Source organism: Ambystoma mexicanum, chromosome 5p (assembly GCF_040938575.1).
Source record: "Ambystoma mexicanum isolate Mex_15411 chromosome 5p, UKY_AmexF1_1, whole genome shotgun sequence".
Classification (NCBI taxonomy): Eukaryota; Metazoa; Chordata; class Amphibia; order Caudata; family Ambystomatidae; genus Ambystoma; species Ambystoma mexicanum.
In genome coordinates, this window is record NC_090930.1 from 846,629,350 (window position 1) to 846,656,809 (window position 27,460).

Here is a 27,460-nt window from a genome sequence, read left to right on the forward strand (position 1 = left end):
CGCAGCATCCAGACAGGATTGTGAATATTAGCATGTACCACACTCAGACATAATTCCCAATTTTGGCCTGTGCCGTATTTAGACAGGATTGTGAATGTTAGCATGCTCCACAACTAAAGTTGAGAACATTAGCCTGCGCAGTATCCAGACAGGATTGTGAATATTAGCATGTACCACACTCAGACATAATTCCCAACATTGGCCTGTGCCGTATCTAGACAGGATTGTGAATATTAGCATGTACCACACTCGGACATAATTCCCAACTGTGGCCTGCGCCGTATCTGTACAGGATTGTGAATGTTAACAAATGCCACACTCAGACATAATTCCCAACTTTGGCCTGAGCCATATCTGGACAGGATTGTGAATGTTAACATATGCCACACTCGGACATAATTCCCAACTCTGGCCCGCGCCGTATCTAGACAGGATTAGGAATGTTAGCATGTGCCACACTTAAATTTGAGAACATTAGCTTGCGCCGTCATCTAGACAGGATTGTGAATGTTAGCATGTGCCACACTTAAAGTTGAGAACATTGGCCTGCGCCGTATTTGGACGGGATTGTGAATGTTACTGAGTGCCGCACTTGCACGGAATTGTGAAGATTGCCAAGCACTACACTTAGAAGGAATTGAGAATGTTGGCATGTCCCGCAATTTGATAGAATTATGAACATTGGCCTCTGTGGTATCTGGATGGTATCGTTAGGGTTGGTGAGTGCCACACTCAGACGGAATTGTGTAGGGCAGCAAGTGCGACACTTAAATAGAACTGTGAATGCTTGCATGTTAAATGTCACATAACCCACTAACCAATATAAACTCTAACTCTCTGCATACTTAAAAAAAACTCACACAACCCTCTCTCGCACAGTCAGCTGCACGCACCACACTGCAACAACACATAAGCCGCACCAACAGCACACGCGGAATGACACGATCCAATACTCGCACCAAAGCTCAGCACCCGGTGTCTACCGAGTTAAAGCTGCCAGCAGTACACCACTCCTCCCACTATCCTACGCCCTCTTCACCTTACTAACCCATCCCACCTTCTCATTTACAGATCTTCCAGAGCGCCTGGGGACCAATTCCGTTGGTGATGGTGCGCTATATAAGTACCGTTAACATAACATAACATAAATGGTAGGGCGTTTCCCACACAGCTGACGGCCATTGTTTTTGCTGGGAATCAGAATCACTGTCGCACTTTGTGCTATTCTGTCCACTTTATAGTGACTTGCGTTTAAAATGTCTACAGTATGTTCTTAGATCAGGCGGCCTGCACCAATGGAAACCAGCTCTTTTTTCTATTGTCTGTTCCCGCGGTTGAGGTCGCATTTGCTTGCTATTTAAAAACGGAATGGTATAAAAGAACTATGTTTTGTCGTGAGACTGCCAAACCATGACATAGGCAAGCTTCAGACGGTCCCTCACTTTTTAATTTTGTCTGTTTCCATTTTAGAATCATGCTGTGAGGATGATTGTTTTCTATTTAAAAATCTGAGCGTTTAAATGCATTAAAATTATGATGCGAAGCAGAGGCGTTGCTAGGGGTGTGGGGTCTAAGGGGGCTATAGCCCCTGGTATTTTGGTTGTAGCCCCGGATAGAATCTCAGGAGCTCCAACCAAAAGGCTAGCTAGCCCCCAGTCCCGACAGTTACAACATTAGCGTAGCCCCGGGTCTTTTCCAGACCTAGCAACACCCCTGATACGAAGATGTAATATGTCTATGTGAGACTGTTAAATCTGCGTGCCAACATTTTACTTATTTGTTGCAAAGATGGAATATTGTTTTTTGCAATTTGGTACCATTTACTGTTTTTTTTACTATCTTTACTGTTGATCAGTCTTTCGCGACAGAATTGTTATGCATTATTTTGTTGATTAATCTTTCATATCTGAATAAGCACAGTTAATTGATTGGTCGATGCTGATCTTCTCTAGCGCTGAAGGAACAGCAGCTCCGTGGATACAGACTTTTTGAAAGACTTAAGTTCTGTTTCATAAAGCTCTGGAATCTCACCGTTTGAGGCAGTGGTCGAAGTGTACAAAAAGAAGTAGTGGAACTTTGCTTCCGGCTAGCCTGCACCCACTCCCCACAAACCCCATTACCAAGCCCCCACCCACACGCACTACAAATCCCCAAACACATGCACTTGCTGTTTAAGGGAACATTCAATGCAGTGCTCTGAAAGTGCAAGTTTCAACTTCTTCCTAAACTTTTATTTTAAAACAAAGCCATTCCTTAACGGTTTCTTTTTAAAATAAAAGTATAGGAAGAGTAAAACATAATTGTAAAAAGTAGGGTAGCACCGCTCCCTTCCACTTCGACCCCTGGTTTGAGGTGCAGTTTCTACCTCGGACTTTGCAACCAGAGCGCACAACTTGCAGGTCCTTGATTCTGAAAGGGGACTTTTGAGGTGCAGGAGGGACTGGTTGAAGGCCCCACCTAAGAGGCAAAACCAATGGCATGGGATCAAATCGCATGTGAGGATGCACGTGTTGATTGGATTTGTCCCCGCCCAATGCATGCGGCACGCATTTTAAAGGGAATGAACTATTCCACCCATTTGCAACCCACACTCACCCAGAACACCACCCCCCAACCACATGGGGTCTTCTTTTTTTTAAACAATCTTGTACACCATTGCTCTATTGAAGCAATCTTCTGAATTGTAATGGTTTGAGAGCACCTGCAAAACAGCTCTTGGAGTAATTAAAATGTGTTTATTTTATTTATTTAGTGCCGAAGCCCACAGGCATCAGGACGCATACATTTAGACCAACTGTGCGTACAACCACTTGAAGTCTAAGCCAGGTTTTCCTACAACTAGCCTTAACTCCAGAAACTTCCACAGTTCAAGTAATGGCAAACGCTACTTGCTACTGCCCTATGAGCCAGCACCGAGCATGCATGAGAAGCTGTGGAAACTCAGATGTTATCTTGTACCACATAACAGTTTTATTTTCCATCTGCCAGTGACGTTTGCTGAACACACCTTGTTGCTTGAATGTTAGTTTTTGCATGCCTAGCAAATGATTAATGTACCTAGAAATCCTCTGTCATCATCGTCACTTATTATTGTCTCTAGGCGCTGGTTAAATATGCGTGATTGCCGTTTGCACATAGATATACCGTTAAAGTTTACTGCTTAACTGAGCTGTTACACACGTATAAAATTAATTGTTTTCCCCCCACAAACCTAAATATGTAGTTATATCTTATTTTGCAACAATACCTAATTTTGTAGATAGTAAACACTTGGCAAGTGCGCTGTCCTCACATGTCCTGGGAGGGGGCCACCTCAGTCTAAAAAAAAATATATTTTTTTTATCAAATTAAGAAACAGAAAAAAAGAAATAATTTCTTTATGAAGGCAGAGTGACTAGAGAACAATATATACCATTTATTTAGGAAGTCCAAGGACTCTCCCACATGCCATGACATGGAATCCTAGAGGCTGGAGGCCTCCATTTCATGGGGTGTGGGTGCCCTATGACTTCAAAAAGAAATAGTTTCTGTTTGAAGTCGCTATGACTTCAAAAAGAAATGATTTCTGTTCCAGTTTGGCCCTTATTCCTGGGCGATGCTGGAAGCTGAATGCCTTGTTGCCTGCACCAACAGATTAAAGGTAAGAAAATGTATTTTCTTTAAATGTGTGTGCGTGCATATATATATGTATATATATATATATACATATATATATTTACATATATATATGTATATCATGTAATGTGTATTAATGAGTGAGTGCATGATGTGGGCTGGGTATGCTTGGGTGAGTGTATGGTGAAAGGGTGCACACACAAAAAACAAATTAGCTGCAATAATGGATGAAGGCAAATCCGCTCTGCTCCTCCTTCTTGAATTATCTGCAGCTTTCGACCTTGTGGATCATAAGACCCTCTGCAGACATCTCACCAATTCAGCACAATTCACCCCGGAAGCTATTACATAGATTACCTCCTTCGTTGAAGGGAGAGCAATTGATATTGATATTGAAATTTTATTTCTATTGCGCTCATTCACAAGTGATTCAGAGTGAGACAAGGTAAGGGAAGGGAAACAGGGTAGAACAAAAACAACGATCTTACTAGGCCCAGTGACATTGAGAACGTGCAAGTGCATGGTAGAGGGGGAGGGGAGAAGTGCATGGAAGGGGGCACAAACGGAGAGTGCAGAGCGAGGAGGAAAAAAAACATAAATAATAATTAAATAATTAATAAAAAGGCAACAAACAGTGGGAGTGCAGCCAGCAAGTGGCAAGTGCTGGGTTTAAGGCAGCAGGCTGGGTAGGTCTGATAAGTGCAGAAAGAAAAGTAAGGGGGGGACTGTATGGGTACAGATACAGACCCCAGTGCAAGGGGTGGCCTGGAGACAGTGCGTGAGGGTGGCAAGAGGAGCAGGTACCTGGGCCCAGAGGAAAGAGGATGGCCAGGTGCATGGTACCGAGGGAGAGTAGAATCAGCAGGGGAGAGAGGGGCGAAGGCAGAAGCAAAGAGGAAGGTCTTGAGGTGCTTCCGGAACAGGAGATGGTTCTCCTCAAGTTTTAGAGTGGCAGGGAGGCTGTCCGAGAGGGAGGCCCCAGCCTAAGACAGAGATCTACCCCCAGCTCGTTTCGATGAGAAACCACTGACCCTGGGGGTGTTAGAGGTAGAGGTGTGGAGTGCTGGAGGTGGGAGGTATTTGCGGACGGATAGCTCAAGATATGTTGCACCCAGGCCCCAGAAAGCTTTGTGGACAATGCAGAGGATTTTGAATTTAATCCTTGCATTCACTGGGAGCCAATTGAGAGATTTCAGAGCTGGAGAGATACGATCCCAGGGCTTGAGGCCAAGGACAAGTCTTGCAGTCCTGTTCTGGATAAGTTGCAAAGGGCGGAGAGTAGAGATAGGTAGATTAAGATAGAGGCTGTTGCAATAGTACAACCTAGAGAGAACCAGAGCTTGGGAGACAGTGAGCCTCTGGGGGAATGAGAGGAAAGGAAGAGTACCTCTGAGGAGGTGCAGTAGGAAGTTTGACTTTTTTGATACATCAGCGTGGGCAGAGAAGGAGTGTGTGGAATCAAAGGTGACACCAAGGTTCTTGGCCTCGCAGGTGGGGTTGGAGGAGGGCCAAAGGAAAGGAAGGTGAAGGTGTGCCGATGAGGAGGATCTCAGTCTTTCTGGCATTCAGACAAATATCGTTGGCGGCACACCAATCTTGAATGGCAGTTAGGCAATCAGTGATGAGAGAGGTGGAGGAGGTGGCCGAGGGCAGCCTGAAAATGAGTTGAGTGTTGTCCACGTAGCACTGGAAGTTTGAGCAGAAAATGGCAATACAGCAGGCGGGAGTTGCTAGGTATTGGTTGAAAAGCCATGGTGAGAGGTGAGACCCCTTGGGAACACCACAGGTGGAGAGGAAGATAGATGATAGGAAAATCGAAGATAGATGAAGCCATGAAAGTTTCCTCCGACGAGGCTTGTGCAGCACCCACCACCATCCACTGCACGTCGGCCACCTTATACAATATTTTCGACAAACTTGACACCCTTGGCATAGCTTACACCAACTATGCTGACGATACTCAAGTCCTCCTCCCTTTCTCTGGCTCATATTAAAAGATGCCATGACACCGCACAAGATTTACTCCACTATCCACGCCTGGATGGCAGCTAACAGACTTTGCCTCAATGAGGATAAAACAGAAATCCTCCTTGTAGGCCCCAGGGAAGCTCTTTTCAAACTTATTAAACAATACAGCGCCTTCACTATAGATAACACAATATGTCTCGCCCTGAGTAAAAACTCTGGGGGTTTACTTGGACTCCTCACTTTCCATGACACGCCAGGTTAGCGCTATTGCCTCCTCTGCCTCATTCACAACCAAACTGATTAATGCAGTCAATCCATACTTGTCCAAGCAGAACTGCCTCTCAATAGCTAGACCCACTATTGGGGCAAAACTATTGCAATGTTCTCTTTGCAGGCACCTCAGTAAAAAATGTGAACAGACTTCAAATTATTCAAAACAATGCGCTCAGAGCCACACTAGATATTCGCCAGAGAGAGCATATCTCCCAGGCCAGGCATGAGACCCACTGGCTCCTGGTCAACGACTGTATCTTTTTAAAGACGCTAGCTATAACCCACAAGTGCCTCGTTCTCAATGTCCCCTCTTATCTCTCTGAAAAAGTTGTTAGAGCCAGCTCCTCCAGACCCAAGAAATCCCACTACGCCAACCAGCTTAACATCCCCACCATTAAAAGAGCCAAAGCAGGCGGCGCCAGCTTCCCCTTCATTGCCCCAAAACAATGGAATGCCCTGTCAAATGCCCTCAGGAATGAGACCTCCATCATGTCTTTCTGGAAAGCACTCAAAACCATGCTCTTCAACTAGCTGTGCCCTGCTTAGACCTTAAGGGCCCCTAGATATCTCATCTCCCTGCTTGTGCTCTGTCATCCGGTTCCCCTGTAACCTCTGAACCGGAGAGCCCCACCTTCCATCACGTTACATGCACGTATTTGACTCTTACCTGCCTGGTATTTGGTTCACTGTAACCATGAACTACAGACAGGCTGTTGTATGTTTCTCCAACTGTTTCTTGTAACTAAGTAAGCCATGCCCAAGGGCTGCTTTGTGCGCTTTATAAATGTAAAAAATAAAATAAAATATATGGGTGTGCGTGTGCGAGGGTTTGGTGAAAGGGTGCACACTTAAATGTATGGGTGGCTGGTCTATGGCCTTCCAAACACACTGCTCTGGGTAGACATATTCCCACAAACCCATGTTTTCCTACACATTTCAGTGCATACCTAATGGTAACAAACACACTGAATTCTCTTTACTTCCCATGATTTACCAATCCCCTCTATTTTTCCAGTCATGCTCTCACCCCCAGTAACAGTCTTAGCAAACACCTTGCTCTGTCTCCATAGTTGGTGCTTCAAAGACATATCAATGGCAGTCTGCACTTTACAAATACCGCATAAAACTACAGCCAAAAATTGACACTGTTCCACGAGCCACTCTGGAACACCTTTCTACATTTCAATATTTTCTCAGGACCATTCTAATTCTTTGCAGAGATCACTCCCCACCACATTCTATATAGGCGCCACGTACTTACTGCACTGATGCCTATACAAATAAAATAAACAGATGCAAATGTCAATGTTTACAGATCATTAGGCTTTAGATGAGAGGCATATCAATCTTCAACTTCAATTTACAACAAGCATTGGCAAGGCCAACAGTTTAGGCTTGTGTGTAGGCATTTGCCAGGAACTGTCATAATGGAACTACGTGGCCATGACATGGCCTTAGACTGCCAAATGGTGAGAGTCCCTGGCCATATGACAGCAAGTGCAAGACAAAAGCCTGGTACCTTTCCCAGTTCTTATTTTTAACCCAAATTAAGCGCAATGAGCAGAAGCAAGGAGACACATATTGCTTATAAATTAGGTGTCTGAAGATACTCTGGCCTGGGACAGTTGTTATTAAATCAGGAGCTGATTTACAGGTGCCATTAAGCCATCAACCTTTAAAAGACTGCTTACAAATAACAGTGACAGCCCCATACAAGTCCATATTTTGATGTTACTGAGTGATAGAGCAGAGATCCTTGGACAGTGTGTTTGGGCAGGTAGTGGGTGGAAGTGGCCAGATGATTAGCATGGCCATTGGAAGTCAGCAGGAGGGTAACTTGCCAATCAACACCCACAGGCTTTTTGTCCCTCGTCACATTCCAGATTTAATTTGTATGTTTTTAAGAACAATCAGGGACGTAATTTCGGGGTCTCCCTTGCTACCCCTGTGGTCTCCGTTGCTACCCTTGTGGTCTCCCTGGCTACCCCTAAAAATAAAATAAAAGAAAATACGATTCTTTTTTTTTAATGGAAGCTTCTGGGCTGTGACCAGCGCCATGTGGCTCTTTGCTTCTGGAGTAGCGGGATTTCTTGACCAGGTCTCTTACAAAAAATGTTAAAAAAAACAACAGGGGTTACGCAAGTCTAACACTTTCAGCAGTGACCCTACATAAGAAAGAATAGGAATATCAAATAATGTGTCTTTCTGGAATTGTATACAATAATTGCTAGACTCATTAAAGCAGGCACACTTCAAGGGGTGAGGCATTGATTTAGTCCGTTCATAAACACCTCAATTCAGCCTTTCATCCTTCTGAGGTCGATAAATGAGTACCAACACAGGTTGGGTGATATTGTACGTATATTTTTTCTATATAATGCGCTTAAGCGTAAGTGCCATATAATAACACATGATTATCATTTGGCCATGGACGTCTGCTTGCATTCACAGTCATTTGGTAATTTGGGCCTATACACACTGATCTCAACGATACATATGGCAATCCATTCTTGTATGAAATGTATATCACTTTATAGTGATATCGTAACCATATTTGTCATAGTGTACTTAGAAACAATGCTACGTGATGCCACTTCCTGTTTTGTCAAGGGGTGAAAGGTCAGGTTCCATCGCAGTCCCCGATATCACTTTGGAGTGGAGTAAAATGACATAACTTCCTGTGACGTCATCAGACGTCAAGGGTCATGTGATATCACTACTGCTACCCTACCCCTGGCATTTTGGTGAAGTGACGTCCCTGAGAACAAGGTGTGTGTTCAAATAGAAATGGCATACAAAGCAGGTGATGACAGAGCAGTGGCAATCCTGGAGTATAGTGCCTTTACAGAGGGACATTGTTGGATTTATGATGTATACCGGGTGGAGGCGGGATTACAACAGGAACCTAAACCTGGAAGACACAGAGCCTGAGGCCAGTACTTACATATTTAAAAATTACATGGAGTAGCCCTGAGGGCAGAATGCAGGAGAAGTGGATGGGGCAGTCCTACCATTGATAACAGGCAGAGTTTCAGCCTCGTGTTGAGGAGTTCCACTGAAGAGATGGCTTTGATTGCCAGGCGATGAACATTCCAGTGAAGTGGGGCAAGTCGAGAAAAAGAACAAATGCGGGAGGAGGCACACGCTGGCCCAGGGGCTGAGAAGTTGTAAAGAGATGAAGAGCAGCAAATTCAAGAGGGAGAGCACAGAGAGATGTATTCAGCAAGGTACTGCATGGCAAGAACCATGGATGCATTTATGAACAAGTATCAGAAATTGAAAGAGAGAGCGAATTAGCATGGAGGGCCATCCAGCGCAGTGACGTCAGGTCTAGGTGGGGGAGTATCCAGGTCCGTTGAAAAGGGCGCTTGTCGTAAAGTTGAGGAATTCCTTTACAGGAGCAAAAGAGTAGAGGAGAAGACCTAGAAGTAGTATACTTCCCTCCTATGCTAAAAGGAGCTACATGCGTGTGTGGCATATCTAGTATACACTCTATGTACCCCAATGCCCAAGCGCTGCAGTCCAATGGATATTGACATGCACCCTTACCCCAGAGAGCAATAATCCAATGGATTTCACATTTGTCTAGCCCAGATAACTAGCGGCCATTGGATATCACATTTTCACCTACACCAGAGAGTGATGAGCCAAGGGATATCACACATTTCCATCAGCCCCCAGAGGGCATCATGCACTGAATAGCTCAAATGTAGTGAGATAAGTAAAAGCAGAAAATGGAATTACAGATGACTTTCATGAAATGGCCTACTTAAAGCAGGAGTGGTAGAGTCAAAATCAGGCACAGAATCCAAAACGGCCTGGAAAAAACACTGTTGCCAAAGTGTAAGGTGAAGGTAAAGACATCAATTTAGACTAAGGGCTTCATTAAAAGTATGGTACTAACGGTAAAACATGTGGTATTTTGAACAATATTTTTTGAAAAACACCTGATTATGAGTTGAACTGTGTTAGGATATTTACTGCACAGGATCCAGGAAAGTACAGCATGGGATAAATATGGGTTGACAGCGGTTCATAGTGAAAAAATCGAAAACAAAATGGTCGAAAGTCAAAATGTCGTTTTTTATTGGAAATGGGGGGGTCCCCCTTCAGCCCCCCCTTTTTTGTTTTTGTTGTTTTACCCATTTTTTTTATTCCCGGACCCCAAAATAAATATATAATTTAAAAAAAGGGAATTCGACTTTTTTTATTTCGACCTTTTTTTCGACATTTTTGTCTTTCAACCTTTTTTTTCGACATTTTGACTGTACACCGTTGACAGCATGCAGCACTTTGGCAAATGTTTCTTCAGAGAAACAGCCCTAAGTCTAGAACTCAGTGAGGGGCTTCTTATAGTGTTATTTAGTCCATTTCTGATTCCCCCACATCACTACACACCGTGCCTCCTTCCCCAGTGCGTTAGCAGTGGGCTTTAGAGAGTACTACCTTGTCCTGACCAGACATTTTCCAGTGGCCTCTTTTTTTTGGAGTTGCTAATCTACAAGTGGAGCCATTAAAGGGGCTGCAAAATGCGGGCTACTCCTTGGAAAACCAGAACAGCTACCAGGTTTGTAGCAGAAAGGTCACAATGGTTTCGATCTGGTTTTTCCTGCTCTGGGAGAACCCGTCTTGGGGGGAAAAACGCCTAATATCGAAGTGTAAACACAAGCCAAACCCACACAATCACGTGGATAGGTAAATAGCTCCTTTATTTGTTTTAGCTTTTAGGTGGCGCTAACGCACCAACCATAAACCACAACTATTCCATGAGTCCAACTAGAGATATGTCATATTAGGAGGGACACAAAGTTTTTAGGTGTTGCTTGGTTATTTATCCACCCATTGACTGCCCATGGCCATGCTAATCCTTATGGCCAGTCCCACCCACACCCTGCCCCCACAATACACAACTTCCTGGGATCTCTTTGAGCTAGCTTTATCAAGCCTTACCATCAAACTGTGTGTTGGAATTGCCTGTCAGTGTTTTTTTCAAGGCATTCTTCTGAGACTTAATTGGCCCTGTCAAGGAGTCATTGGTGTAATAAAAATGTCACTATGCATGTCATTCACTGTAGTCCTGTTAAAAGAAAGCATTGGCAAAGCCAACAGTTTTTGCTTGTGTGTAAGTATTAGGCATTTGCCAGGCAATGCTATTACATGCCCAGTTGCTCGCACCATTTTGTAGATGCTACCATTTATGGACAGTTAATACCACTACAGCAGTGTCTGGCAAATGCATATCCCATGGCGACACAAAAGCCAAAACTGTTGGCATTGCCAATGCTCGTGTTTACGAAGACACCTGCATCTATGCAGTTTGCGACACTCTGGAAAATGCTGACCAGAGAGCATATGCACTTTCACTTAGGTCTGTTATGCTTCAAAAGTCTCCGAATTTTCTGAAAACAGCAACTCTGTTCAAGGGAAGTGTGGAGTTACTTGTAATTTGAAGGCAACCTAAACGCGAGTGTCTACATATTTTGTTCAATGTGCAACTTGTGATTATTTTGCCAATGTCATTTTTTTGATAGAAAGAAATCTGTGAAGGTATGTTCTAAGGTTTGAAAGAGATATTGTTTTAATTCAGATAATTGTCATCAATTCGTTGTGTTAAATTACAGTGCAATAATGGCAATTAAAACACTTGTTTTGGTTTTCTAAAAGGATGAGTTGATTATGTGTACAGTGAAGGTTAATTTTACAAACTCAATTTCAACTGAGTATGTCGACATCAAAAGGATATTTTTAATTGATATAAAACCCTGCTGTGGCTATCAATTGTATGAAAGGGTCTGTACGCTACAAGTTAAATTGATCCTTGTTTTGAACTGTGTGTAGACAAATGTATATCTTGTAGCAAACAACTTAATAGGCCAAAATTACGAGGTTGGCGGTAACCCGCCGGTGCCACTGGCGGGTTGCCGTCAACCCTGTAACACTGTTTCTTCCGCCTGAGATCCCGTTGCCACCGGGACATAACAAGTCTCGGCGGGCCAGGATCTCAGGGGGCGAAAATCCATATGGTAGTGGGGAGACCTAAGCACAGCCTCCATTGCTAATGGTGCTGGTGCTTCCGTGAAAACTGTGCCTACCGGAGCCGGTGCGCCTGGCAGGTCTGGCCCTGCCAGGTGCCGAGGCCCCGGCCGGCACAGTTGTAGTCTGCCGGTCCGCAATCGGTGCCGGTACGTTGCTACTGCAACCCTTAATTCCAGACGGGCAGACTTGTAATGAGGCCCAATGTGTCTTGTATGAAGTCATATCTTCGTTATGAACGACTTGGAGCATCATTTCAAGGTGGCTGCGATATGTACTGCCATAATAGATTACAGGAACCTTTCCAAGTTGCCTGCCTTTGCCTTGGAATGTAGGACAGATACTGAAACCATTACAAGGTCTGCAACATTTACATTTATCAGGATGGATGTTTTACAGTTTTAGTAATGTGTCAATACTGTAAAGACAAATGCTTCTTTCCACATCAGGAGCGGATCACTGACTATCAACCAGATAGTTTGTTTCCTAACAGCCTTACTTCACTATTATCCGTAGCATTGTTTTGGCAATATGGTGGTGCTTTTGCAACACCAAAATGTGCCAAAACCAAAATTGGAAGGAGCAGAACTCTCAAATTATCTCATGTTAGGCATGAGTAGCACTCTGCTGTGTTTTCTACTCTTCTTTCTTGGATTGTAGTTGTGCTTATCCCATTTTAAATGAACTACAAGTCAGAGAATGAACAGGGAATCACTTGGCCTGACATGGGACAATTTAAGTGCGCTGTAGCCAGGACATGTGTTATAGTGTTGGCTGTTCGCTTTGTTCTCTGGAAGCCCAAGCCCTACCCCTAACGGTCCCCACTATGCCAAATTGTGCTATCCCTGGAAAATAATTAAATCTCCTTGCACTTCTGTTACTGAATCTCCCTGAAATGCTTCAAACTCCACATCAGAATTCGACGTTATAGTAAAAGGGAACATTTGCATTTGCTCTTGTTCTTTGGAAGTTTCTAGAAGCTAACACATTAAAATGTACTTTGCAGAAGACCTTGAAAAGAAGGTTATCATTTGAGTGACAGTAAATGCTAATCTCCTAGTCCACAGTCCCCTTTCTTGCATACATTTGGGAGTACCATCCAGAGGGATAAGACCACGTCCTCTTTGATCTATTAAAAAAGATGCCCATTAATTTTATTGTGCAACTGTCCACATACCACACAGGTGGCCATTCCCTCACAGAAGCTGTCCCCGCCCTCACCCGCCAGTCCTTTTCCATTTGCCTAGACTGCACCTGCCAGAAGTATAGATTTTAGGTGGGAGGGTGTGAGGAGAAAAGGGGACTGGACTACGAGTAAAGTAGACACTACAGTGAGTAATTATTGTTTACTCCTACATCCTATCCACTTTCCTACATGACCATGGGAAATTGCCATGCAAAAAAAACATAGAGGGTGGTTTCAACTAGACCAGTGTATCAAAAACGATTTTGTAATACATCTTGATCCAACCAGGCATCGACTCGAGAGCTGGCATGCATGCAGCAAAGTTTCCAAAAAGCAGAGGTCCAAGTGTCAGACCTGTCAATGACATCCCAGAGAATGTGTCTCTGAAATGCACTAAATGCTGTCTTGGCTTGCACAAAATGAGCGTGAACTCGTTTAGGCAGGCATAACGTCTGACTGGACTAACTCTCAGAAACCCATTACAATATCTATCGGGGGACACTGGCTTTGGGAGCCTGTTTGCCCTCAGAGTCCCCCCAACAGTTCTGTAAGGCAGGAAGAGCCTTTGACATGTGAATCTTTGATTCTAGTTAGTTATCAGTATGTCAACTGGGATCAAAATACTAGATACAGGCCAGAGCTTTTCATTGGGCAAAAAAATAAAGGGCTTGTAGAAAAGTATTTTTCAAACACCCTACAGGATTTCCTAACACCAAAGTAAAGCTATGGGTGTAACTCAAAGTTCAGAATAAGTTCTCCAACTAAAGGGGTTGCTTAAAACAGTCTCTTCAAGGTAGGGGTCCACTCCCCTTCCTCCTTGACCCACCACCCAAGCCCTACCTACCAACAATTCTGAGGCGTGGGCTTCCATGTGGACGTCAAAATCCCCTTTCTCAATCCAATCCCTGTCAAAAAGGCTCTCCTCTGAGATCTAAGCAATTGCCCAATCGCAGGGTAGGACCTCAGCTTCATGTTAGACCTCCCTACCACTAGGTTATGACCCATATGATCAGTGTCTGGGTTCTTAGTAGATGCTCATTTTAGGTCTCAGGGATGGACGCCTTTAGTTCAGCAGAGTTCAGGAGGGGTTTCTTCCCCACCTAACCGGGCGCCAGCCACCACTTTGGTCCTGCCCTCCTCATCCCCTCACCACAAGCTCATACCTTCTCCCACTTTGGGTTCAACCCCTCCTGATCAGGGTCTCATCCCTAATCCAACTTTCCTCTGTTCAACATCTGTGATCTTTTCTAACCACCTTCCCCTTGGTTCCACCTCGTTGCTTGACTTCACTTCCTGATACCTCTTGGTGATTCCTAACATCCTCCCTAGCAAACCACCTTCCTCCTGCTTATCAGCCTCATCCCACAACCTTCCCACTGCCTTCCTAGTATGTTCAACGTCCTCCGACAACACTCTCAACTCTTCTTTAAACTCACCCTTCTTCTCTGACAGCTTTCCATCGTCCTTCGTAACTTTAATTACTACAGCCTGTGGCCCCATGGGGCCAGGCTAGTAGGGGCTGGAAGCTTGTCCACTAAGGGGAGTCCTGGCAATAAAGACACAGACACCAGGGTCATAAAAGTATTTTATTAAATGTGTAGTATGTGTTTGATTTATTTCTGTGTCTATGTGTTTGAACTGGATCAACACATCCAGCCACCATGGGGCTGGATGGAATGTTAATCAAGAAAGGAAAACCAAGGGACAGCACTCCCCTACCCAAAATGCAATGTGCAGGGGAGAAAACAATCCAGTGAGGATTTAATACAAAATATAAAAATCAATTAAGAAAGACAGTTTGTTCTGAAATTGTTTCAAAATATTCTGGATCAGCCCGATGATACTGACATGTAGCTAGACGTCACACAAAGCGTTTTAATCTACCTGCCAGCAATCTAAAAACGTGATGCCAGATGTTTGGAACCGTGTCCACTTCTTTTATGTAAAGGAGAACATGATGTTAACTGACAGGAGATCAAGGAGCTATTCAGTTGTCTGATGTAGACATCCTTCTTTTTCAGGATTTAGCCAAGGCTTCTTTATCAAAAAGGAGAATTCTTCAGACAGATGGTTACAAGTAGGCTGCCACCTACATCCATGTAGGCTGCCACCTACTAGTGGCATTCATTTCGCCTCACTAAAGTGCCACCTAATGAGACACAATGAAAAAAGCAACTAGCATTCTCCATTCCATCTCTCTCTCTCTGTCCACAAATGATCCAGCTCATTGCACACAGCCTCTTTTACACTTTACTTAACTTCATTTCATGTATATAGTGCACATATAGTCAGAAGCATCTTGCCACTAGAGGAAGGAAAAATAAACCCTTTATAAAGATATATCTTAATTTGTGGAAAAAGCCACATTGTCATTGTTTCCCAGAAAATTGAATGATAATCCAGAAAATTGAGATGAACTGCAAGTGAGTTTCATAGTTTGGGGGCTAATAGCAAAAAGAATATCAACCCAAACGCTGTTGTTTGATCCTACAGTAGCTAAATTCAAAAGTCTGAGGTTAGAAGATCTTAGAAGATCTTAATTGTCAAGTAGGTAAGAATTTAGAAATTCTCCTTTGTAGAAAAAGAGGACGAATGATGAACGGCTTGATGGACAATGAATAGGACCTTAAATCTGATCCAACCTGCCACTGGCAAGTAGTGCAAACATCTATGAAGACTGAAAGATGTTCAAGAATTTTCAAAGAGAAACCTGGACAGATTGTAGCATTCTAGCATGCTGAAGCTACATAACTTGATCCTTTCTTGGCCTTAAAATGTATAATTGACCTCCCCTTTACATAGGAATGGAACCATTCCCACCATTCAATCCTTAACATGCTATATGTTCTTATCTCTGCTTACTACTTTAACACCCAACCACGAGACAACACTGCACTCAGCGCAGCACTTATCAGATTATTGCCCAGTAGGAATTAGCTAACTGCGTACAAAAGTATACTCATTAATTTGTGTCCAGTGGCTAAAATATGGCACACATTCAACCACCTAATAAAAACAGTGTTTTCCTTGCTTTTGTTCCCCGCATGTTTCTGTAATGTGTACGTTGGCTTAGTTTAAACAACTGAGTATTTCTCTTACCTGGAGCGCCACTCATAACACATAATGAGTATATCTTGATTCGGTAAAAGATGGGGACACTGGCAGGAAGAATTTGTAAAAAGTGGAACTTGGGAACGAGGGATTGTTGTTGACGACTTTAGTGTTTCCTTCACTTCAACAATTGTGATTATTTCATTACAGTTGCTCCTGCTGATACCTTTTACTTTTGCATGGATAACTGGGAATAGAAAAACAGCCATAATCAGGACATAACACATATAAAATAGCTAATATGAAACAATAACAATTTAGGAAGAGTTAGAAACATCATTTGCATACCATTAAAGCTGTTCATCAACTATTGGCTGCAACAAGGCCCCATATAGAAGATGAGGTGCTTCAACATATCCATCGCTGCTATGGTGATAAATACAAATGCCTGGATTGCTTACTCGTAATCTTCATTTTTCTTAGTCCTAGTCTTCCTCGTCCCAGTATTTGCTCATGAATGACCTGCCCCTCCCAACACCACTCCCTCTCCAATTCAAGCCATTGGTGAACTCCCACCATCACCCATCCCCCTATAAAGTGTGTGGCTTACCTTTGTTCCTCCTGAATGTTACCAATACTTGAAGCACCCAGCCCCTGGGTGGCGGTGTGAGTCCATGTGGCGAGGAAGAATAGGACTAGAGGGGTATTACCTCCATGTCCCTCTTTCTTATCCCAGTACTTACTCATGAAGTATACCAAAGACCATAGTAACAGCTGCGCTTGCACGAAAAACAACTCAACTCAGACAAGATCAGCACACCCAGGGACATTTATGGCATGCTTAACCAGAGACTGCTCGGATGATGGAGCAGCCAAACTCCTGATCCGCCTCTCCGGGCAGGAGCAGCCTGTAGTGTTTCACAAACGCAGGGGAGAGGCCCAAGTGGCTGCCTTATAGATTTCAATGTTTGAGGACCCCTGACCTCTGCCCAAGAGGCTGCCATCCCCCTGGTGAAATGCCTTACGATACCTGGAGGACACTGGACAACACTAAGGTAGTGGCCACAACACTGTGCAGCAGTCACACCAGCATGTTGCGGGCCCAATCACTGTGCAGAAAAGTACAACCCTGCTGGCTGCACAGCAGTGCCCAATAGAGCCATGGTGGTGCTATGGAACAAGCCACCCCTCCATGTGAGTGACACCCGGGAAGGGGATGTGGGGCCATGAAGGACCACAAGCATGCATGTCAGACATAGGTTGCCCCAGCAAGGGCACCCTACCCTACCCAAACAGAGGATAATGACCAACAGGTCATAGTCACACACCAATGGCTACAAGCAACCCCATGGCGCTTGGTCCACATGCATCCTCCCATGACCGACCATGCCCCTTTGACCATATGTGTGGGGTCACACTCTGTACCATAGCAATTGTTTCTTGCATGCCAACACACGTGGGGGAACCATACCTGACAACATTTCCTATGTCCCCTACAGGCACTCGCACATCGCCATGGGCTTTGGAGGAGGAGGAAGATGATCCAGGCCCACCAGGGAGCGGTGCATCCAGGCCCACAAGATCTGCCACCACCACCCACAAAGGCCGACACAGGCCACACCAAGGCGGATGTCCCGGTGCATGACGCCGCAACAGAGCAGGGCCAATGCAATGCCCACGCCACCAGGAGCAGTGCTGGGCACACTGCACCCACATCCACAGCTGTACGCACGGACACTGAGCCACATCTGCTGGCAGGGTGACTGAGGAGCCACAGGGGCACAGCAGTCCGGTGTCACCATCTGCCGAATTTCCTCAATCCCAAGAGAGCCCTCCACGCCGCCAGCACACACGGACAACAGAGCTGGATGTTGACACTCCGTCATGTGGCTCCCCTGCATTCAGCACGGAGCAGGTGCATAGCCCCTCACCCCAACAGTGCAGTCCAAAGCGCAGCATGCTGTTGCAGAGGCTCAAGGACATGGAGCACTGACAACGAGAAGGAGGAGATTGGCCACACTCACTTCGCACACCTGCAGGCCATTCAAGACAGTATCCATGGGGCTACCCACAGGGTTGTGTGTGCCATGGCACGGAACAGGGCTGAGATGACAGCCAACACGTCCGCCCTGACACTGTCTGCACAACGGTTCAGGGAAATGACGGAAGGTTTCTGCACTAGCAGAAGCCATCCGGCAGAGCACAGAGGTGCAACGGCAGCAGAGCCTGAAGACAGGCTCTGTCCCATCCACCTCCACCACACCCACAGAGGGGTCACAGCAGGGCATGTCGCAGAGACAGTCACTGTGCCACGGTTGTGAAGGACTCTGGGGCACTGATTGCCATGTGATGGTGGGAGTTGGTGGGCGAGGGAGAATTGTGTGATGGAGAATTGGTAGTGGGAGGGGGAGGATTGATTGTGTGATAGGGAGTTGGTAGTGGGAGGGGGAGGGAGGTTTGTGTGATGGGGAGTTTGTGGTGGGAGTGGAAAAGGATGATTGTGTGATGGGTAGTTGGTGTATGCCAACTTTCTCTGGGGAGTACATCAGGGCTCCACCGGTACGGTCTAGGCACCGGAAACGTGCCTTCAGGAAGCAGAAGGTACGCTCGATGCACACACAGGTCTTGCTGTGAGCATGGTTGTAGGCATTCTCTTGGGGTGTTTGTGGGTCATGCACAGGGGTCATTAGCCAGGGTAGCTGTTGGTATCTGGAGTCACCTGCATGGGGGAGGCACAGGCATTAGTCATGGTGTACAGTGTAGTGGTGGACTTCCACGATATCAGGTCAATGGACTGCTTGTGCATGCAGATGGGCCTTAATTTCGCGGCATTTGTCTATTCTATGTCTGTGTATGCAGTGCTGCTCCTGCCATGCAAATTTGTGGTTCGCATGCACCCTGTTCCCTTGTAACATATGTTAGGTAAGGTGTCCGTCGGTGACGGGTGCAGTGGAAACGGTGGCTGTCATGTGGCTGTGTATTCACACCATGCATGCTGGGTTCCCCATGGACCCTCCTTGGGCGTCTGGTGGCAAAGGGTGGACATTGTGGTCTGGCCGCACATGGGTTCATGGCCCTGGCCCTGGCAGGGATGTTGTCCTGTGAGGCAATTTGTCCATTTGTCAGCATTGCTTTGGTAGGTGCATGTTGCATTGTGGTACCTGTAGTCATGTTGATGTGTTTGTTTGCTACTGTATGTGTACTACTGCTTCTCCGTGTAGGTAAGTCCAACATGTGTATGCTCCATGGTCTGTACTGTGACGTTGGTGCGGGAGGTGGTCATGTGTGGATTTTCCATTCGCTTTTCATGCCATTCTTTTTGTGGTCATTTGAAACCCCTCAAACCCCAATTGGGCATATGCCGTGCAGCGCATGTGTACTGGCTTTTCTGCTCACACACTATCCAGGTTCAATGTCCTTTGTGCCTCTCCATGTATCCTGGCAGTGTGCTGTTCCGTAGGCCCTTGGCATCGTCGGTGGGACCAGGGTAGCGGGCACAGCAGTGGGTGATTATGAGATTGGGTTTGCAGGTCAGCTGTACATTCAGGGGGTGGTAGTGCTTGCAGTTTCGGTACAATGCTTTGTGGGCCTGGGGGGCCACCAGCGCAACATGGGTACAGGGCAGCAATCACATTTGTCATTTGGGCAATGGCATAGGACTGTGCCTTCATGGCATTGACCTGGGCTGGGGTGGTAGGCAGTGAGATATGGCGTTGCATTTGCCACAGGAGGCCTGCAAGCACCTGGGACAGCACTGCACAGAATGTGGGCTGTGCCATGCCATGCATCATGGCAACAGGGTGCTGGAAGGTGCCAATTGCAAGGAATTGTAGGACGGACACTATTTTCAGCAGTGGGGGCACAGCTGTCCGGATGTTGATCCTGCTCCCTATGGCGTCCTCTATTGTGGTGAGCTGCTTGGTTGTGGTCTCCCTTTTGGGGTGGTACAGGGTAACCAACTGGCTGTCCGTGAGGGTCCAAGGTCAGGGCCTGACCGTGGGGATCACGGCACGCCTTGCTTGGGTTCTCCTCCTCCTCCTCCTCCTCTTGCCCACCCCCCACCTGCACTCCCTGTGCCCTGAACTGGTTGTCCTGCCTCTCAGCTACCAGGAGCAGCATGAGCAGCTCCCTGTCCCAGCAGAGTGGCTAGTGGCAACATGGTTTTGGAAACAATGTTTGCGGTAGGACTGTGCCTTATGTAGCCCTCTTGGGTGGATTTGGATCACGTGTGGCATCATTTAAGGCACCTGTGTTCTTTTACCTCTGGCTGCATGCTGGAGGTAACTGCGTGTTTTTGGCGGTATTTACGCCTGTTTTCTGCGCTAATACTGCCAAACATGTACTTGTAATGTGGTTGTGTTTGCGGCGCATGTGCCGGCTATTATTGCGCCGGCTGTAATAGTGCCGGCTGTAGTAGCGCTGGCTGCTTTTATAGTCAAAGGTATTTGCGCAGGCTCATGATCTGGTGGAGCGGTATTGGCGCTGCTAATTCCTTTACTGCCACTTTTAAGGGTTACCGCCAAACTTGTGATGAGGCACAACTCCCCAGAACTTCAAACCAAACTACAACAAATATCTAAAATTTACAAACTTAGTGTACTCTTCCACAAAGCGGAATCCCTTAATGACCGCATAGCGGCTGCAGCCTCCAATACCAAAGAGCTATTTACTATTATTAGAGAACTAGAATCCCCTATCCATCCCACCAGCCCCATAATCCCCAGCAAAGCCTGGTGCACTACCATTCAGGATGCCTTATCATCTAAAGTGACCACGCTCCTAAAACAGCCTCACAAAAAATACTACTAGAGCTCACCTCCTCGCCCCCCCACCATCCAACCATGACTTCTAGCTTGGACGTACCAGAATTCCACTTTACACAAGTAACCTCGGAACAAGTCCTCAAAACTATAGCTTCACTCAAGCCTTCCAATTGTAAAGGCAACAGTACCCCAGCTAAAGTAGTCAAAGGCTGCGTCTCTACACTAGCACCCACCATCACCAGATTTGTGAATGAGTCCTTTAATTCCAGGGAAATACCAGCATCCATAAACGTAGCATGGGTCACACCCCTACTCAAAAAACCTTCGGTAGATCCTACTCTCCCCACTAACTACAGGCCAATAAAAACAGTGCCAATTCTCCTCAAAATCATTGACAAAATACCCTATACCAAAGTACAATCACACCTTGAACAAAACCACCTACTAGGGGAAAGACAACCAGGCTTCCGCCCCAACCACAGTACTGAAACCGCCCTCTTGGATCCCAGGGATTACGGTAAATTGTGCACCCTACTACTCTTAGACCTCTCAGCAGCGTTTGATTTAGTCGATCATGACAAACTATGCCAAACCTTTTCCAGCAACTTCCATTTCTCCCAGAAGGCCACTTCCTGGATAAAATCCTTCCTCTCTGACCGTACCTCAAGAGTCACTCTAGGGGAAGTTGCAGCAGACCCTATCCCGGTACCACTAGGGGTACCACAAGGCTCCTGTCTCCCTCCCACTCTATACAACACCTAAACCAAATGAATCTTTGCTGCACTCGATGCTATGGGAGTAATTTACACAAACTTTGCTGATGATACACAGATCCTTATCCCCATCACAGGCAACCTGGAACAGGACACGACCACCATCAACACTATCTATTCCCATATCCAAAACTGGATGGCAAACAACAGCCTGTGCCTTAATGGAGAAAAACTGAGATCCTCATAATCGGTTCCCCGACCAGACTCAGCAAACTCCACCCAGACTACACCTCTATAATGATTGATGGCACACCCATCACCATTTCTCACAAAGTCAAAACACTAGGAGTACATCTCGACTCCAACCTCACCATGAACAACCACATTAGCGCTCTCGCCTCCTCAATGGCCTACACCGCCAATTCATCACTCTAAGCAGGACTCTCTATCTACAGACAACTGCCTAACCCTGGCTAGAGCCCTCATCCTAACCAAAATAGACTATTGAAACATCTTGTTGTTAGGCACCTAAAAAGAAACCTAACCAAACTCCAACTGCTACAAAAAATAAATCCCTTAGAGCAGCACTGGGCATCAAGAGAAGGGAACACATCGCACAACACAGAAGAGACACACACTGGCTCCCCGTGAACACAACAATCCTCCACAAAACACTAACCACCACCCACAAATGCTTATTTGATGATGCTCCCACGTACCTCAATAGTTGCATTACATGCAAAATCCCGTCCAGAACACTCAGATCTAATGTTAACACCCAGCTACTCATCCCACGCTTCACCACCACAAGAGCAGGTAATGTCAGCTTCCCCATCGCAGCCCGCGCATCTGGAACTCACTCCCCCCTCACCTGTCCAACGAAACCTCCTTACCTAAGTTTAAAAAAACAACTCAAAACATGGCTATTCAGCAAATACTTATACTCCTGCACCAGCTCTTTAACGGAGTGGGTCACCCCTCTCAGTATCACTAGCTAACTGCAAAGTCAAATGATAACCAAGCTGTATATATGATTGTACCATCTCAGTAAAACAAAATGTATATAACCCTGACATGAAAACGAAGATATATGTAACCTACGCTGTTATACCCAATGGTTTGGGCGTAGAAAAAAAAATGCAATAAATAAATAAATAAAATAAATGACCCCTCCATCTCAGAGTCTTACTTCTGCACCCTTACAGCAGTCACAAAAGTCTATTTGAAAATTGCATATTAAACTGGAGTTTAAAGACTAAAAAGAACAGTGCAAGAAGCACCTGCCAGGAGAAGGGAAACATTCTCCTGATCTTATTCTTTTTGGTTCAACCGAGTGGTAGGGTCAGATAGTATTCGTTTTTGGACAGTGGACTCACTCTTTTTGGACATTGCAAGATAGCACCTTAGTTAGTAAAATAGATAGGGAATACCCCATAGCAATAGGTATAGTCAGGTTTTCACACTATCATATAATCAAGTCATTCTAAATGTGTCGTTCAAGAGTCTGCATCCTTCTTCTGGTCCGCCACAGACCTTACTGAATTTTGCCACACAGGGGGATTTAGAGGAGTTACTCCACAAGTGTCTCAAATACCATCCCAAATGATTGTATGTTAGTATCTATGGGATAGAATGGCAGAGAAGATTTGAACTATTGCACTTCACAATGCAGACAAATACATTACTGCCCAACATAGTAGCCAATTTAAGTGAACATCTTATGTGCTCCTCTTTTGATAATGTGTTTGATAACTAATCAGTCTGACTAACTCCCTCTTGACGATCCTCACCCACGTCTTTCCTCTGTTTGCGGACACGCTTACTATGCACTAGACCACTTGAACACCCTTCCCATTGTACTGCGCTCATTCTGAACCTGCTATACAACTACGCACTGTATTTACTGATGTGCTATTGTCTACTTCGTCCTGCTTCTCAATCCTTTGCTATATAACCACGTAACCTACCCTGCATATACTGTTGTGCTATTGTATATTTCGTCCTGCACTCCAGGTACCCATGTAATCTCACTGTAACCTATGTGATCATGTAATTTACACTGTATATATTGTTGTGATACTGTACATTTCGTCCTGCATTTCATGTACCTATGTACCTTGTAACCAAGCTGAATTTAACCTTATCTTCTGCGCCCTGATGCCCCTGGGTCTGGTGCGTATTATAAATAAATAAACTAACTAAACTAAACTAATCATGTAATGCCTTTTGTGTACGCTATAGAAAATAAAATGTGTGAATTCACCAGCACCCAACTTGTGTAGCATTTTCACATATCATTGTGCAATGTATTGATCATGCACTATAACAGGAGTTGTAATGCATTTTACTGATAAGTGAGTGCAAATATGTTTCAGAAGATAGCTCAGTGGGCAAAGCACTTTTGGAGGTGATGTGTGTTCCTGCTTCAGTCTAGTGGTGTAGTGTGAATTACTTAATAGGGTGGGCTAACAAGTAGATACAAAATATGTTCTAGAGGCTTTTCCAGAGCTGCAGCCAGCAACAAAGTGTTGGGGGTGGGGGCTGTTGGAAGACCGTTTGAAAAAGTGTTTCGCAAGTGGGGCCATGAATGATTATCCAATATCCGATGCCCTTCTAAGAGACGGCACGCCCACTGTCATTTGTGCCTTTGCTTTGTGCACTCTGTCCTCGGTAAACAATGGCATGCATAAGACTTCCCTTCTCTCCCAATTGACCGGAGGAAAAAAATAAAAAGGGGACAGTGACGCCAAGGGGTGAGTATTGATAAGTTACTTGTGCAGGTAATCAAAGAGGGCACTTTTCCAAGATACTGCGAGGCGACTATTGTTCCCAGCACAGCAAGCAAACGAGTACCAGTATCTCAGCAGGAGCTTAATGTATAGCCTGCTGGTTACACACATATAACTGCAGGGATGCATGTCTTTATAACTTCAGTATTCACTTCACCATTGATTCACTTAATCACATTTACCTCTTCAAACCTTTACTTCTGCAATCGTTTACTACTTCTAACACTCATTTCATCATTACAGGGGGAGACTATTGTACCCCTTGCTTTTCTCACCCATATTCTTCCCCCTAGACCCTCCTTTATCCCAACCCTAGTCTTACAGCTAACCTTGCCATATCCATCTCCACCTTGACAATGAGAAAAAGCAGAAGTAAAGGTAAGAAGTAAATGCATGAAGAAGCAAATGTTTGACAAAGTGAATGCTTAAGAGGTAAGTGTTGAAGAAGTATGTTTGGGGAAGTAAAGGGTGGATACCCACTGCAGTAGGTGTATTAACCCATTAGACTGTCAGATCAGGTTTCACACCCGGTACTTGGAAGTTGCACATACACAAATTTCCTCTGAGACGAGGAGGGTGAATATTGTTTTCTCCGGTCCCTTTCTTGACCTATTATTCCTTTGCCCATTGCACTTATCTTCCACTCCAATTTTGAGGATATTTACTTTCACAAACAGGTGCTAATCAGTAGAAGACTTGAGCCATCTAAACCCTGAGGACAGCAGTTAAGTGTTTGACTTTTTCATGGGAGGTATATTGATAAGGGGTAGGGCAGGTTTCGGTCCTCCGCCAATGTTCTTTCGTTGCTACTGCCTGTTAATGCTCTCACAGTTAAGAGAATGGACAGGTTCTTGCAGTAGCACCACTTTCCCATCTGTGCCCCATGCTTAATGTCACTTCCGAGTGTTCTTTTCTGCCTGCAATTTAGGGGCTGGCTCTGCCACTGAGCATTATCTTTAGCACAATCAGTTAGAACTGGCATATGTTTAGCTTTTCACATGTATTTCATGATTTTAACTAAAACTGAAATATAAACAATGTAAAAAAGAAAAGAATGGAGGACTCCGCTCCATCAAAATGTGTGTATATTTAATAATAAATAATATTTGGGTCGTATTTGCATATAATCAATCCATAGGACTGATGTCCCTGTAGTAGTAACGTGGTTATATATCCAAAGTACTTTGCCGACGCGTGTGACTTTTTCTGCTTGCCGGAATCAGACTCTATACTGGGGATATTACCCCGTTACTACTACAGGGACATCAGTCCTATGGATTGATTATATGCAAATACGGCCCAGATTTGAAAAAGACTCAGCAGAGCCGAAACATGTTATCATACATGGGCTTCTTTTTTAATGTGTGATTATGCAATATTATTAAATATAAACACATTTTTATGGCGCAGAGTCCTGCATTCTTTTCTTTTTTATACTGTTTACGGTGATGGTGAGGCTTTATTACCGTCGGGATACAGTGACCTGCGACATCTTTGAATTTATCCTATGGCCTCAAAGATACGGCATTAGATTGCCAACTTAAATTGATACCAATTCAAGGAATTGTAAGGTGTCGCCCTCCAGACCAACTTATACTAAAGCCACCCTTTTCAGTTTGAAATATAAACAATGTTCCAAATGCCCCTGATCATTGTTCCAAAACCCAGAGTGACAAAAGGTTTTCTACCCTGAGATTTCAAGACCTCTATCTTTAGTAAATGCCTTTTTCAGGCATGGAAGTTATTGTGTGATGTACAAAAGCAACTGATGGAAAGAAGCAATCGTTTTTGATGTATAGCATGCCGACATCAGTGATATAAAGTAAGCTGTTCAACAAGAATTTGGCGTTAGTTTGTGACTCAGAGGCCTATTCTAAGCTTGTGATAAAAGTAGTGAAGGCAGCAGACATTCTCCACTTCATTTCCAGCACCACCATTCTGAGGTGGGTGGAAGAATTGGCGGGGAGAACAAAAGCTGCTAAAATCTATCCTTTTGATAGCATTTCTTAAAGGACTATCACTTTCTAATTTAAGAACGTTTCCTTAAGCTTTCAGTAAACTAGAAAAGTGGTGCTGCAGTCTAGGAAATGCTATTTTTCTAAAGGTAAAACGTGTGCAGTAGAGTTTAACAGCACCTCAAAAGCACCATATTTTAACTCCTTTTTTAACATGCTAAACCAGGGCTTTTGGAAGGGGAATCGCCTCAGAGTGCCTGCCCTGCATTGCGGATAGTTGCTAGGGCTGTTGTCAAGCCGGAAATCAGGCAGATGCAAAAGTCGAGGATTTGATGCCAGGCCGCCACATTTTCACTTTTGACAGAACATGGTGCTTTATGGAAAGTGTTGATTTTTCGTGGAAGAACACTTTCCTAGGTTTGCATGAACCTCAGAATCAGTCCCTCAGTGTGCTATCTTGGAAAATAAAATTGCTATGCCGGGCAGAGTGGAGTCTATGAGAGCATCACAACTTCCAGCATACTTGTGTTTCACAAAATATGGTAAAATAGAACTCGGAAATCATGTCCTTCTCTCAGAAGCACACAAAATTCTGGAATGAAGTACACATTATACACCTGTGACTTTGTTTACCATAATGCAATTTGTTAAGTTAAAAGACGAGACTTTTTCACACGTTTGGATCCGAGATGGAACAACATGAGTTCTATACAAATTACACCATCAGTTGCATTAATAACACAAACCAACTCTGAAATTTGGTGTTCTGCGCTTGTAGTCATTTTATTTAACACACTGGGTACATTGCATATTGAGCACAAACTATACAAATACATGAATAACTGTTTGAAAAGCCATTTCAAAACAGTCACAGTTAGAGCAGCATGACTGGGTTTGAGTTGGGCATATCTAGTAATTAATAACCTTAATCCTTTTGGTGTTTGGAATTTCTCTTAGGGTGCACCCACCGATTGGCTTCATTACATAGTGTGTGTGTGTGTACAAGTGTAGGGTGTTCAGCTACTATCTGCATGATATGATATGATAGGTTATTTATAACACGCTTAATAGCTTAATACCCAAAGGTTTCTAAGCACGGACCCAGGGATTGTAC

The 27,460-nt window shown here is 44.7% G+C and overlaps 1 protein-coding gene across 1 annotated transcript in view; it reads right to left on the minus strand.

Annotated features, from left to right (window-relative positions):
- SFRP4 (secreted frizzled related protein 4) overlaps positions 1-27,460 on the minus strand; it is a 201,814-nt gene that overhangs the window by 70,984 nt on the left and 103,370 nt on the right. The window contains exon 4 of the mRNA XM_069613270.1: positions 16,175-16,373. Coding sequence (XP_069469371.1) covers positions 16,175-16,373 — 199 coding nt within the window. The remainder of the gene's footprint in view (positions 1-16,174; positions 16,374-27,460) is intronic.